The sequence below is a fragment of the Microcebus murinus genome, chromosome 1 (assembly GCF_040939455.1).
Source record: "Microcebus murinus isolate Inina chromosome 1, M.murinus_Inina_mat1.0, whole genome shotgun sequence".
Taxonomy (NCBI): domain Eukaryota; kingdom Metazoa; phylum Chordata; class Mammalia; order Primates; family Cheirogaleidae; genus Microcebus; species Microcebus murinus.
Genome location: NC_134104.1, coordinates 7,447,791 through 7,463,347, shown reverse-complemented (window position 1 = coordinate 7,463,347; position 15,557 = coordinate 7,447,791). Strand labels below are relative to the sequence as shown.

Genomic DNA, 15,557 nt, shown 5'->3' with positions numbered 1-15,557 from the left:
TGGTTAACTCCTTTTTTTGTTATTTAATATGCTATTTTTATAATAACTCTTACCCAAAATTAAAAAGAGGGGGAATGACTCTTTAAAAGTATATATATGTTAGAATTTTGCTTAAATTTTTTTATATGTTTCTTCCTTCGCTGTGGGTGTCAGGAAGCTCTAAGATATATTTAATACCCAGCTTTACATGCATTTGGCCTATTTGATCTATCTATATTTCTGTGATTTTTATTGTCTGTTAAATTTTATGTGTGTTCTTTTATCTATATCTTTTCATGATAAGCTATCCAAAAACTTTTTTTGGTAGAAGTAAATAAGATGAAAAATATACATAGTGCTTCAAATTAATTGTCTTATAACTTGGCACTTTGACACTAAAACTGATTTTTCTGGTGTCTTGGACCTTTGGGTTGATTGCCATTTGCTTCTGGCCTCAACTCCCACTCCATGATTAATTAGTAAATGAGCTTTTCTAGAAAAGAGTAGAAGAGCCCTTTCTTTCTTTTCTCTTCCAATGGGAGCCTGCATCCTTTCACATTAAAGCCTTATCCTCTGCCAACTTTAGAGCTACTTAACTCAAAAGAAGTTCCTAGGTACATGTGAATCTTATAGCAGTTCAACATTTAATGCCAGTGTCACTATATTACTGTGGAAATGTGGCAACATAAAATTAGAATTAACTCAATGAGAAACATTTCTGAGTTAGATTTTGTACTGTTATATATTATGAAAGATGTTCCAGAATAGCTTGTGATTATCTGAAAATGTCGGATAAATTGTTGCAGTGTATTAATATCAATTTGTTACTATCTGATAAATTGTTGTTAACAAAGCCATATTAAAAACTGGTTAAAAATAGCTTGTTGAAACTTGTTTTTAAATGTCTTGCCACCTTGTAAACTAGACTTTTTCTGATGTTATTCTATGCACTGTAATACATAGTTTCCTCAAAGTTAGTTACCAGTTACTTTGACTGTTGCATGGTTCACCTATGAACTTTTTTTTTAAGTAGCCTTAGAAACTGTCATAAGAAAAACAGGTATAAGGAAAATAACTTGGTCTGTGACCCCAAGGCTTATGGTCTTGGGTGAGAGTGGAATGGGCATGGCTGTTTTTCATTAGTTTTTATATTTTAATAGGCTTAAAAAGTGGGCATATCTGTGAGGACCTTTTGGCAAAACATCATTTCATGTACATTTAAACTTATTTTAAATTATTTTGCCATATTCAGGAATAACAAGATCCCAATAAAAAAAAAAAAGAAAAAAAATTATTTTGCCATAAGATCAAATATAAAGTTGGGATTGACTAGAGAGGGACATGAAGGAACTTGAACTTGAGGGGAATGAAAATGTTATTATTTTGTTTGACATTTATTCATTATATTAGCGTATACATTTGTCAGAATTCCTCATGTTGTACTCTTGAAGTCTGTGCCCAACTCACTGTATATAAATTATATCTTGATTTAACAAATAAATGTAGACCAGGCCATTTTACTCTATTGAATGCGATATAGGATACTTTGGACAAGTCACTTAATGTCTCCTGTTTATAAGATGTATAAACAGTATAACTATAAAGTGAATTTCACATTTTTTCATTGGTCATATCAGGGTTATTTTCTAACTCAAATATTGACTATAGAAAATTCTTCATTTTTTAATTCTTGTTAGCAAGAATTAAAATTCATCAGTTTTCTACTGATAGATTTATCTCAATGTCCTCTTGATATATGCCCTCCCCCTCATATAATGATTTAAATTGTACAGTTAACACTTTATGTTCTCATTTCAGGTTTACTATGCAAAAAAGAAGCGAAGACACCAGCAGGGCCAGGGAGACGATTCTAGTCATAAGAAGGAGCGGAAGGTTTACAATGATGGTTATGATGACGATAACTATGATTATATTGTAAAAAACGGAGAAAAGTGGATGGATCGATACGAAATTGACTCCTTGATAGGCAAAGGTTCCTTTGGACAGGTAATTTAATGTACAATACCGAATTTCGTTAATTAGAAAGAATTTCTAAAGTGAATCATGTTGTTAAATTCTTTCCTTGGTGGTACACTTTTAATATTTATAAATAAATCTAAACAAATGAATATGTAATATATGGATTGTTATAGTTCCCAAAGATGGTAAAACTATCAGTTATAAAAACTCCATTAAGCCAGGTTCCAGCTACTCAGGAGGCTAAGGCAGAAAGGATTGCTTAAGGCACTACTTTGAGGCTGCAGTGAGCTAGGATTGCACAGCGGGAATAGCCGTTACCCTCCAGCCTGGGCAACATAGTGATACTCTGTCTCCATAAAAAACAAACACAACCTGTTTGACTTTTGATTTTTAAACTTTTTATGGCTACCAAGTACTTATTTTAGTAATGCCTAAGTGGTTAATTTTAATCACTAATAGGTAGTATTGCCTCTTTCATAGGGCTTTATGTAATCTAGGGATGATTCTTTATTATGTATGCTAGATATATTTACCTACCCTATTGACAGCTTCAAAGAGAAAAGAATTATCATCTTTAAGCCTCACAGCAGGTGCCCTCTCACTTTTCCAGAGGCTTAGAAAGTCTGGGTCTGTGCCCTGGATTTTTCTCCCAACTGATGTTCTAACTATGTCAGGACTTGAAGTGGGCAGATGGTCGGTCATTAGGATTCCTACTTCCAGGCCTCAGAGCACTGGGTAATTCTGATGGAAAGCACCATCGACCTTTTCTTCCATAAAGGGACTCCAGTGGAATTGGATTTTTCTCTTCATTCTTGGTCTCTTTTCTACACCCACAACTTTGCCCTCCCTGCCTGCTCAAATACCCCCATTACAAAGTACAAAGCCCTAAAAATGTTCGTCTCTTGTATTAGTCATATGCAGACCAAGAGCTCTCAGTCATTCCTCCTCATACTTTTAAAAAGCCTTTTCTCTGGCTGTGGTTCCCCTAGCTGTTCCCACTCGGTAAATCCTCCTCTCTCCTCAAATCACAGAGCTGTTCTTTTGTTTGAGGTATGATTTACTCTTAATCCCAGTCTCCTCTGCCTTGCAACCCTTATGGAGTAAGTGAGTTATTAACCTGAAGTCCAAATACTTCTTTTGACTTTTCAGTGATGAGGATAGAATGGGAGTCAAAATGACTTTTTCTGAATTACCCCCCCCTTTTGTTTGTTTTTTAACCTCTGGAACCTGCATGTGCTTAATTCCTTCTCTGTTCCTGCCACAGAGACAGCAAAAGATGCCCCCTTTTCAGACTATGAGGGAAATTCGTCTTGTGTTAAATTTGATCATGCTTAGGACAAAAAGTACACTATAGGCCATTAGCAGCCACACGTCCAAACCCAGAAAGATCTAAGCTGTTAAACATGTAAGCAAGTATGAACTAGTGCATTAAAAGACCTTTGTAACTACTGTCCTGCCCTGCCAGGCCCTGGTGTCACATGTATGACATGTCTCCTCCGTCCCATGATTAGAAGGCATTTTGATAATTATACATAATCCAGAGGGTTTTTCAGGGTTTGGGGAGTCCCTCTTAATGAAAGTATTCTTGTTTTGTCAGAAGCAGTTTCTGACAAAGCTTCTTAAGGACAAATGGCATTTCTAAGGCACAGCTTTTAACCAAGGCTATGAACATCCTCGATCTGGGGATTGCTTGTTCCACCTTGAAAATTGCACCAACATTTGGGTAGTTGCTCTCAGTAAGACATTTTTCTAACTTTTGTGACATCCACCATGAAAATTGGGGCCACACAGCCTGTTCTCGAGCATAAAGCCTCGTCTTTATGCTCACAGTTATATATTACTCCTCCTCTTCACCTCAGGATTGTGTACCTTAATTCCACCAAACAGGTGAGCATAGTAATAAACCTGTGAAAATAATAGGCCTATTTGACATTGAACTCCTTTTTACCAAGTCAAACTGATACTTCCCTCCTGGGCTGAGGTGTTATGCAGTGTCCATGTCCATGTTCAGGTTCAGGGTCTATCACTCACCAGAATAACATCTTCCATATTGATTTGGTCACACTTTCTCTGAATTCTCTGCCAGGGTTTTGCCAAGTAAGGGATGTCTCTATTTCTTCAGCCAATAGTGATCAATCCTGCTCATTAAATTTCCTGGGGAGCTTTTTTTTTTTTAAAAAAAAAGGACTAATGCCTAGGCTCCAAACCAGTTAAATTCTGGGCATTGATATTTTTAAAAACTCTCTATTGAATTTGTAATTCAGGATAAAAAACCACTGCCTTAGCATTTAGCCAGTTAACTATTTGCCAAGTCAGTAAATACTTGGGCCCCTGTGAGTGGCCTTTGTCCTGGAGACCATCGGGATTTGGGCACTAAACTGCAACTCTTGGTACAGTCAGTATATTCAGTGAAACAGAAGAATGTCAAAAACATTTGTCAGATGTTTACATGAGCAGCCTCTAATATAAAAGACAACAGATAATATCAGAATTGGGTGAAACCAAAGATACTGCATTTTTCATTCCAAGTTTGATTTCAGTTCAACCCTTTATAATCTGTCATTCACAGCATATTTAGCTTTGGCTGATGCAGACCTTGAAACATATATTCCATCCTCTTCCTCTAATCTAATGGTTTTCATCCTACACATTGGAATCATTTGGAGTTCCACCCCTATCCCCAGACTTTTTAATAGTATGAAACTTACTTTAAATTAGCAAAATTTAAAATAAGAGACGTCATGCTGATGTGTACTAATGAACACCCTATTTTCCTTAGCAGTGATTCTCATTTTAAAACTATCATAATCCCCTAATTATGGCAGTGAACTTACATTTACCAGGAAAGTGGAACTTCCCTGGTAATTTGTAATTGATTTTTTTAAGTGTAAACTAATTTTTCTTTTATATACTTACGTTTTTATGTATGAAAATGTAATTGAAAGTTACCTGCTTTCTGAGAGGAATTAGAAACTTAAATATTTCACGTATATCTTAGGATTTAAAACAGGTTTTTCTCTCATTAAAAGAATAATTGGATGAATTGTTTTATAATGTTATTTAATAAGAAAGAAAAAACCAAAGCAGTTGTCAAGATTCATAGTTTATTTATGAAGGAGGAAAACAGTTAATCTAATTTTGTTAAGAAACATGTCTATGGCCGTACCACCCTGAACACACCCAATCTCGTCTGATCTTGGAAGCAAAGCAGGGTCGGGCCTGGTTAGTACTTGGATGGGAGAAAGTTATCAATTTTGTGGATTTTTAAAATATCATAAGTATGTAAAAAAGAAACTCAATTTGAAAGATTGACTTAAAGGTACTGTGTAATACACGGATGATACGTTGAATAAAAACAATCTTTTTTACTTAGGAAGAGCAGAAAAATGAGAATTAGGAAACTATACAATTAAATGAAAATTAGGTAAATGAACAATTAAGGTGAATTGTAAACTGTTGAGAAATTGTTGCCATTAATGAAATAGAGAATTATTCATCTTTTTTCTCTTTTAGGTTGTAAAGGCATATGATCGTGTGGAGCAAGAATGGGTTGCTATTAAAATAATAAAGAACAAGAAGGCTTTTCTGAATCAAGCCCAGATAGAAGTGCGACTTCTTGAGCTCATGAACAAACATGACACTGAAATGAAATACTACATAGGTAAACAAACAGGCAAACAATGCAATGCCCCCCTGCCTCAGACCAGAAACTTGAGTTAATGGTTATTTTTATATAGAAATATGTTGATTTTATTTTAAAGTGGCTGATTGAAAATTTTTTGAATAGTGTAGATTTATATAAGTTACTTGATCTGATAGTAATATTCTCAGTCTTTAGGAATGTGCATTTCAGGTGGCATGGAATAGAGAAACAAGTGAGAGAACAGTGTCCCCCACGACCCCCCAACTCAGTGGTGCCATTTGTTTGCTTTAATGATGCATATTTATCCAGAGTAATCTTTCTGGCGACTTCAACCATTTCTAATCTAACTCAGAAGCTACATGTAAGTTAATGCATTATGAATGGTTGTACAACCATTTTTGTAGTGTCTAAACCAAGATGATGCTCTTCCCCAGTCTGTTGGTGAGTTTGGCAACATCAGAAGCTATTAGAGTCCGGGTGTGGTGGCCGCTCCTGTAATCCTAGCACTCTGGGAGGCTGAGGCAGGTGGATTGCTCAAGGTCAGGAGTTCAAAACCAGCCTGAGTGAGACCCCATCTCTACTAAAAATAAAAAGAAATTAATTGACCAACTGAAAATACATATACAAAAATTAGCTGTGCATGGTGGTGCATGTCTGTAGTCCCAGCTACTCAGGAGGCTGAGGCAGTAGGATCACTTGAGCCCAGGAGATTGAGGTTGCTGTGAGCTAGGCTAATGCCATGGCACACACTTTAGCCTGGGCAACAAAGTGAGACTCTGTCTCAAAAATAAATAAATAAATAAATAAATAAATAAATAATAAATAAAAATTAAAATTAAAATTAAAATTAAAAAAAGAAGCTGTTAGACTTACTGCGACAGAAAAGTGGTACTGAAGTCATGCCATATTCTTTTTGCTTTCTGTTCAACATCTGTAATAATCATAGCTATCCTATAAGGAAGATGGCAGAATGCTTAAATAACAGACAGTTTGTACAAGGAGAGTAGCATACCCAAGGTCACAGGCTTTGGAGCTAGGAACTGAGCCTACCTTAGCCTAACTCCAAAGCTCATACTTGTTTCATATGTCACACCATCTTACTTCTGAAAATAAAACAGAGACAGAAGAATTGTGAATACTGAAGTCTAAGGCCAGTTGATCCATGGATGAAACATCTTCTGATTATACCTTCTTTCGTACTATTTTTAATTAAATCCGAGATGTCAGTGATTGTAAGACACCATTGTTTTATGTACCATCAAGAAAAAAATTATTGCCAAGTATATATATAAGATGCCATTAATTTTAGGACGTAAACCTTAAGATCCATAAGTTACAGAAATGCCTATAGGCACAGATACATATAACTCATATTCAGAAATGCTAGCCTTACCTAATAAATGTATAGTTAAACTTTATTTAATATACTGCTTTTGAGAAACAGGAGATTACATTATGTTCTTTAGTCCCCTCAAAATGGTAGAAGCAAATAATGAACAATGGGGTAAGCTTCAGATTAGATTTCCTCTATGAAATACCCCTCGTTTCCTGTTGTTACAATGAAATGAACTTGTACTATTAATTTTTCTTCCTTAGTTTCTTCTCTGTAGATAATCTGATATAATCCATAATAACATTTATATCTTAAAACCTTTCTCATCACACTCATTGATATTTTGCTGTTCACTGTCAGTTATAACTTACATAGGTGGACCCATTTCCATTCAATGGTTTTAGAAACGAAATAGGGACAATTGTAAGGATGTTTGACTTTCGAAGTCATCTCTGGACATGCCTCCCCCTCTTCCTCCTTGCTATTGTTTGTTGTATTTTGAGTGTTTACTTAAGTAGCAGAGGAAGTGTTGATAGCATTGCTGTAACACTTTAATTCTGCCTTATTGAAAGATGATATGGCTGGCATATAGTAAGTACTCAAAAAATATTAGCTACTCAGTTGTATATAATAATGGCTATCATTTTTGTTTTGAATAAAGTGATTTTAATGATCACTTTGTTAATTGCATTAGTCATTACAGATACTCTTTTGGATAAGTGGGTTTTTAAAAAGTTTTTATTTAGCCGGGCGTGGTGGCTCACGCCTATAATCCTAGCACTCTGGGAGGCTGAAGCGGGAGGATTGCTCGAGGTCTGGAGTTCGAAACCACCCTGAGCGAGACCCTGTCTCTACTAAAAAATAGAAAGAAATTAATTGACCAACTAAAAATATATATACAAAAAATTAGCCGGGCATGGTGGCGCATGCCTGTAGTCCCAGCTACTTGGGAGGCAGAGGCAGGAGGATCACTTGAGCCCAGGAGTTTGAGGCTGCTGTGAGCTAGGCTGACACCATGGCACTCACTCTAGCCTGGTCAACAGAGTGAGACTCTGTCTCAAAAAAAAAAAAAAAAAAAAAAAGTTTTTATTTAAGATGGTAAATTCATAGTGTCTCAAGAAACTGGTCCTATTTTAGAAATTTTAAAAAAAGAACTTTAGACAAGGCCATGTCAGTTGACTTAATGCTTTAAATTTAAGGTGTCTGAAAGTTGCATTGCTTTTTATGATGCAAATAATTTATTTTAATTTTAAAATGATCAATGAGTAAAATTTGTTCTAAGTTTTATTAAGTCCTTCAACTTGAAAAAATATTTACTTCTTTACCATATAGAATAATTTCTTATCTGGATTATTTAGTACCTGCCATGGTCTAGTTAAAAGAAAATTCAGTTTAGGTCTGCTACAAAGTTCTGCCAACCCTCTGTTCTCCCCAAAATCAATTTAAAAAGACTGAACAAATATGCTCATGTATGAGCTTTTCTTTGACACTGTCTTTAGTGCTTAGCACATTGTAGATACTAAGTAAATGAATAATGAATCATGAGGTCAGGTGAAACTGAGTGGATTGATCCTTCATTGGAAGAACATTCTAATCACAAAGTTTCTTAAAGGAATTTTTATAATCACATTGGAATTCTGACATGAGTTTACTTTTTGCATTCCTTTTCTGGCTACTGCTTAACCAGGAGGTTATAACCCATGCCTGGACCATATCTGTGAGGTATCATGGAACTATGTTTTTAGTTTTAAACCTGTGAACTGAAGTGATTAAGAGTAGATATTATGCATTATGTAACCTTTTAATTATTCTTTTTATTATTTGCAGTGTCAAATAGTGCTGTGGACTCCTATTATATATAGCCATGGAGTTATTTTTATTGTGCTGCTTATTCTAACTTTAGATCACCTGTATCATGAATGATCTAAAAGCAGTATTGATGTGCACTGCTTCAAACCAGGGCTACCACCAGGAAAATGCAATGTAACCACAGTTCTTAGTGACCAGATATTGAATACTATCAGTTATTCCAGTTAGATTTGTAGAGAAACCTCTAGTTTTGTGATACTAAAAGATCAAAATGAAGGTAACCTTGGTAGATGCCTGTTTTGTGTCATTCCATTTGAGTTACAAGTGCTGAATGTGGTATATGTAAGAATGTTTATAGTGAAGAGCAGCACTTTATTGAACGACCTCGCCTGATGTGAAGTCAGTGTTAATACTTAAAGCATAATCTTTGAAGCAATTTAGTGAATATTCAGCCTTTTTAGAGGGTCAGCAGTGATAGCAAGTCATGTATTCTCTACTGCTTCCCCATTTATAGGCCTACAAATTATTTCTTCTTGTGGTTGAGCTTTATTTTGAATTTTTCCCAAACCTTCAGTCTTATACAAGATTTCCCATTTTTCCATTTCCCACAAGATTTCCCAATTCCTTGATTATGTACTCCTATACTTTACAAAGCCTGATTTTCAGACATTTACTGTATTTGCCTAAAAGAAAAAAAACCAAACAACTCTGGTAACTGTTAGTGAAATCTGAGGCCCAGCAACCGATATTATGTGTTTATATATGAAAGCCTACACAGAGAGGGCTGCCAAGTGGAGAGCATAGAGCATTGTCATAAACCAGAGATCTCAGTAGGTGCAGCTTAGATATATGACATTGTTGAGGGAGGGTTCTCAGGAAGTAAAAAGTGTTTTCTTTTATAAATGTAGATAAAGATGCTAAAGTATCTTTAGTACTGTTTGTCAATTTGCCACTTGTGTTTTCAGACCCGACTTAAAAAAACAAAACAAAACAAGGTATTTTCATGGTACTTCTTACCTTATATCACTTATTGACGGTATACCTGTTTAATTCAGTAAAAACTGGACTGTTACTTCAGAATGCTGATCTTCAAACTTTAGCTTCATTTTCACTCTGCATTTTGACATTGTAATGTTATAGATTAAGAGTGTGTATGTTACTCTCATTTTATTGATATAATTTAAAATAAAACTTTTTTCTCTTTCAGTGCATTTGAAACGCCACTTTATGTTTCGAAACCATCTCTGTTTAGTTTTTGAAATGCTGTCCTACAACCTCTATGATTTGTTGAGGAACACCAATTTCCGAGGGGTCTCTTTGAACCTAACACGAAAGTTTGCGCAACAGATGTGTACTGCACTGCTTTTCCTTGCGACTCCAGAACTTAGTATCATTCACTGTGACCTAAAACCTGAGAATATCCTTCTTTGTAACCCCAAACGCAGTGCAATCAAGATCGTTGACTTTGGCAGTTCTTGTCAATTGGGGCAGAGGGTAAGCATTATTTTAGAACTTGTGAATTAAATTGAATTAAGTGAAACATTATGATATTTGATATGTTATCAATGTGTACATACAGTTTGGAGGCAATAACAGGATGGTTATTTCTTAAACATAACACTTGAATCACCTTGTGTTTGGGGGAAGTACATTTTAAAATGAAAATAGCAAAACTTTGAATTAAAACATAATGATATTTTCAAAATGGATACATTTAAAATTATGTGTGTGCTAAAATTGAGAGAGAATAGAAAATGAAAGAATTAAATATTAGGTGATTTGTAACTATATTTCTCAAATTGAGATTTTAGTATAAATTTTAAGACTTTCTATGGCTGGGCGTGGTAGCTCAGGCCTGTAATCCTAGCACTCTGGAAGGCCAAGGTGGGCAGATCACTCAAGGTCAGGAGTTCAAAACCAGCCTGAGCAAGAGCGAGACCCCGTCTCTACTATAAATACAAAGAAATTAATTGGCCAACTAATATATGTAGAAAAACTCAGCCAGTCATGGTGGCGCTTGCCTATAGTCCCAGCTACTCAGGAGGCTGAGGCAGTAGGATTGCTTGAGCCCAGGAGTTTGAGATTGCTGTGAGCTAGGCTGATGCCATGGCACTCACTCTAGCCTGGGCAGCAAAGCGAGACTCTGACTTAAAAAATAAATAAAGTATATTATGAATGGAAAATACATGCCTATCTTGAGAGTAATTTGAATGGATTTAGACTTGAGAATTTTTTCCCCCTGTTTAAATCAAGTCATATATTCTGTCCTAATATCAAATACTGTTTTCTGTGTCCAGCCAAACTGAGACAACTATCCCTTTAGCTCAGTAAGTTTTTAACTATTCGGGTTGATCAGAATCACGTGAGAAGTTATTTCCAAAATATACATGCATTGACCCCTGCCCCTAGATCTACTGGATCAGATCAGAAGGTGGCAGGGCAAGTGTGAGATGACAAAGCCACTGCTTTAACCAGACTAGATAGGAAGGTGACGAACTTTCTGGCATAAACTGTGAAATATCACAGTCTTAGTAATAGGGAGGCTTTTGGACCTGGAGAATTAACTGGGGTATTGGCTTACGAAAACTTGGAAATGGTAGTACTTCTTCCTGGTTCTTTCTAATTAGTCTTTCTTCTCATGTGCGTTACGGTTGGGCTGACCTGCCTGTGAAGGCCTAAGTTTGTTTTTGAAGACTTTGCTGGAAGTTCCAGTGGGAGCCATGGATTTCATGAACTTATATGGCAGCATGGTTTGAGTGTTAAGTTAAAAAGTTTAGTTAGGATTTTGTTTGTTTCTCTCTTTTAATAAGTTTCTTTGCTTTAATGGTATTTCTAGAAACAAATTTACAATGGCTAAGGGAAACTAATTGGTTTCTGAAGACATTCTCAGATTACTTCATTGAAAATAGTTCATTTCAAGATTTTCTTTCTCTGAGAAGTCTTGGATACGGGTTTCTTGGGTCTGATGTACAGTGTGAATAAATGCTTGCAACTTTTAGCCCTTTTTTGATCAATGAAGCACTTTTTAAATATTTTCCTTTGTATGTAAAGGAGGAACCGTAACTCTCCGTAGCTGTACATATAACCCTTTTCTCCTAAAGAGGAGTCAGTCATTGCTCCTATATTTTTTATTTTTTGTCAAAGCAAGAAGTAAATACTTTAGAATTGTTAAATATATAAATAAAGTGAATAAAGTTGAGTGTTCCGCATGGTAAAAAAAAAAAAAAATAGTGGAGAGGGCAGGATGGAGAAGAAATGATTAGTCAGAAAAGACCAGTTGAATCTTTATATGGCCGTGTGTTTTGAATTTATGAGACAGTGGAGTACAAATGGTCTGAATTTTAAATTACATTGTACTGAGGTTATTTGATTCTCAATGCTGAAATACATTATTTAGGTTAATTTAAATACAGTTTAGCTGTTAATGGTAAATCAAATGCCAGCCATAGCAAGAAGGAATAATTAATTGAGGAATAAGTTTTCAATAATCTTTTCTAATAAGGTATAATTGTTTTAAGATATATATTTATTTTAATTTAGAAAGGAGAGCTTTATTTCTCATAAAGGGTTGCAGCTTGTGAGTGGCCATTCCAGCAGGCTGGACTTGTTTTAAGATATATCTCGATTATCAGTCAAGACTGGACTAAATGAAAGGGCTTGAATTTTTATATATTATGTATTTCGTAGCCAGATTAACCAATCCCTTGAAATGTTTACTAGTTCTTTAATTAGTATTCAGTCTAATGTCAAAATGAGTAAATGGAACCCTAATCCAGGAATTAGCCAATTCTTTTTGTTGTTGTTAGTATCAGATCAATGTTCTTAACCCTGTGTTGACCAAAATTATAAGCAAAACTTATATTCAATTAATACTATTTTGAAATACATTTCAGATATACCAGTATATTCAGAGTCGCTTTTATCGGTCTCCAGAGGTGCTACTGGGAATGCCTTATGACCTTGCCATCGACATGTGGTCCCTTGGGTGTATTTTGGTTGAAATGCACACTGGAGAACCTCTGTTCAGTGGTGCCAATGAGGTAAATGATATATTGCTTTAAAAACTGTTTTTGTTTTTATAATTTTTTTCTGCTTTTCATCTATGACAGTATAATCTGAAAGTTGTTTTTAGGGAAAGATGTCTATTTAGAAGCTTAATCATTCAAGTGTTAGGCCAGTTTTGAACTTACTTTATGTTGCCCATTTTTCATGTTTGTCAGTTGTCATAATGGTGAGTTTAGAATTATGAGATGGGAAGTAAGATATTTTCATTCCCCTAGTGAAGAACAATTAGACTGGAAAGTTTTAAGTATTTGTTATAAATTTTATAGGGTTTAAATATAATAACAGAAAGCTTAAAGATGATAATGAAGGAATGAGAGCCACCCTGGAAAATTATCTAAACATTGCTATACATTTTGAGAAAGTAATGACCAATAAGATTGATGGATACTCAATAGGAAGATTCAAAGTAAACTAGGATTATAGAATTTTAGGGCTACAGAGATTGTGTGCAATTCTGTAGTCCACGGGTTTTCAGTCAATTATTAGGGCATTTTGAAGTCAGGCAAGGAAGAGGCCAAACTGCCCTGCAGTCTGAGAAATCGGGATTTTATTTGTTGTAAAACTATTCGCTTGTGGGGTTTTGTTTGTTTTAAAAGAAAATTTAACCATTGCAGATCTTGATCAGTCTATTCATTAATAAATGAGAAAAGAAAAGCCAGAGATGTTTAATGACTTGTAGGATTATGCAGCTGTTATTAGGTGGTCTCAGATACTTGTCACTTCCACCCTTTTAATTCATTTCAACTTCAGCTAGTGAGCTACTCTTTGGTAACAACTGCTGTAGTATTTGTTTTTGTTTTTATAATAAATATTATTACCCCATAAATTAGTATCTTTCTTGGGCTTAAACAATATTAGGATCACCTGAAACTTTCAGTGGTTTCCCATCTCATTGTAAAAGCTGAAGTCCTTGGAGTAGCTCACAAATTTCTGCTGCCTTTGATGCCAGTTCTCTTTCCAACACCTGGTCTCTGCCTTGGTTCACCTCAATCAGTGATTCAGACACAGCCTTCTCTATGATCCCTTGAAAACACCAGCCATGGGCCCATACCAGGCCCTTTGCATTTGTTCTTTCCTGTACTTGAAATGCTCTTTTCCCTGCTAGCACTTGGCTCTTTCCTCACTGACCTGAAGTCTTTGTTCTAATGTCACCTTCCCAGTGAAACCTGTACACCCTATTTAGAGTTGCAATACCCTTCTCCCTTATCCCCTTTTAACTTTCTCCATAGTTCTTAGTCATCATGTGACATAACGTATTGTTTGTTTATTGTTGGTCTCTTCCCACTGTAACTTCTTTTTGAAAGAGATTTTCGTGTGTTTTTATTCCTATATTCTGCTACTGAGCAGACACACTCAGTATTTGAGTGAATGAATCTGCATTCTTATATTAAGCCTTTGAGGTTTTTTTAAATGGTTATTTAAAATTCTCCAAAAATTGAAACTTTACGACTTCCTCCCATCCTTTCTTATTGTTCACCATTGTATCCATGGCCCCCTGAGATACTATAGATTTATGTGTTTGTTAATTGTCTTCCCTTCTGAGGAATGTTTGGCTGCAGGAAGGCAGGGCCTTTCTCTCTTTTGTTCATTAGTGTATGCTCAGTGCCTAGAGGAGTGCCTGATTCATAGGAGATGTGAAACTTATTTATTTATGAATGAGTGAATTGGTGAGCAGAAGTAGGATGTACAGTAGAAATTAAAGGTTTTATTTTTGTTTTTATTTTTAATACAGGTAGATCAGATGAATAAGATAGTGGAAGTTCTGGGTATTCCACCTGCTCATATTCTTGACCAAGCACCAAAAGCAAGAAAGTTCTTTGAGAAGTTGCCAGATGGCACTTGGAACTTAAAGAAGACCAAAGATGGAAAACGGGTAAAATAGGGATACATTGTTTTGAGCCTGTGTTAGTTCTTTACCAGAGGTTTTTATAGCTCATTTTGTATTTACTTGAAATCAGTGTTAACAGTTATCAATTGCATTGATAATTCAGGTAGATATTTTATTCAAAAGCTGAATATAGGTTGACCTGAACAATTTGTATGGACCAGTGTTTCATTAATGGTCATTTTACAAACTGTATGCCTGCATTTTGAGACAGCTGATCAAATCACCATGCTTTGTTTCAACAGTAGAATCAATAAGTTTGACCTTTGTTTCTCACAGCTTGTGCATATAGTGAAGTCACAGTTAATAATACTGCAGCTGTGAACAGAAGTCACGATTGCAGTAAATGATTTTTTTAGTTCAGTTGGTGAAATATGTTAGAAGATTTGGGGCTTAAGCAATTTGTGATTTCTAAGGATATTAGCTGACTTAGATGGTCCTTTAGTAGAGTTCAGATTCATAGCTTACAGACCTGGCCAGCGGAAATTTCACATTCCACAATCTTTAAAAGTAAAGTTTTAAAAACATTAGATTTGTTTTAGTAATTTTCTTTTATCTGAGGACTTTCATCAGGTAATTAAACTATGTCAATTAATAGAGTAAATGATGGCAATTTTGCATCTTGATTTATACTTTTGTTTTATAGATCTATAAATCATATATTTTGTAATATAGTTTAGTCCTGGTATTAAGTGAATATAATGTATAAATATGTGATTGAATATGATATACACATACATATATACACAAGTCACCTTGTGATTGTAGTTTTGCATTTTTAACATTTAAGAGATGTTATTTTTGCTCCAGTTATTCTGCCCTTGCGTTTTGGTGATGCTGCCACCAGGTGTCATTTTCAGTGA

At 35.2% G+C, this 15,557-nt stretch overlaps 1 protein-coding gene across 4 annotated transcripts in view; it reads left to right on the top strand.

The window, feature by feature from the left end:
• DYRK1A (dual specificity tyrosine phosphorylation regulated kinase 1A) overlaps nt 1–15,557 on the top strand; it is a 139,968-nt gene that overhangs the window by 106,427 nt on the left and 17,984 nt on the right. For all 4 annotated transcript variants that reach the window (XM_012782891.3, XM_012782892.3, XM_020284762.2 and 1 more), the window contains 5 exons: nt 1,798–1,986; nt 5,473–5,620; nt 9,952–10,238; nt 12,638–12,784; nt 14,542–14,682. In XM_012782891.3, the coding sequence (XP_012638345.1) occupies nt 1,798–1,986; nt 5,473–5,620; nt 9,952–10,238; nt 12,638–12,784; nt 14,542–14,682 (912 nt within the window). The remainder of the gene's footprint in view (nt 1–1,797; nt 1,987–5,472; nt 5,621–9,951; nt 10,239–12,637; nt 12,785–14,541; nt 14,683–15,557) is intronic.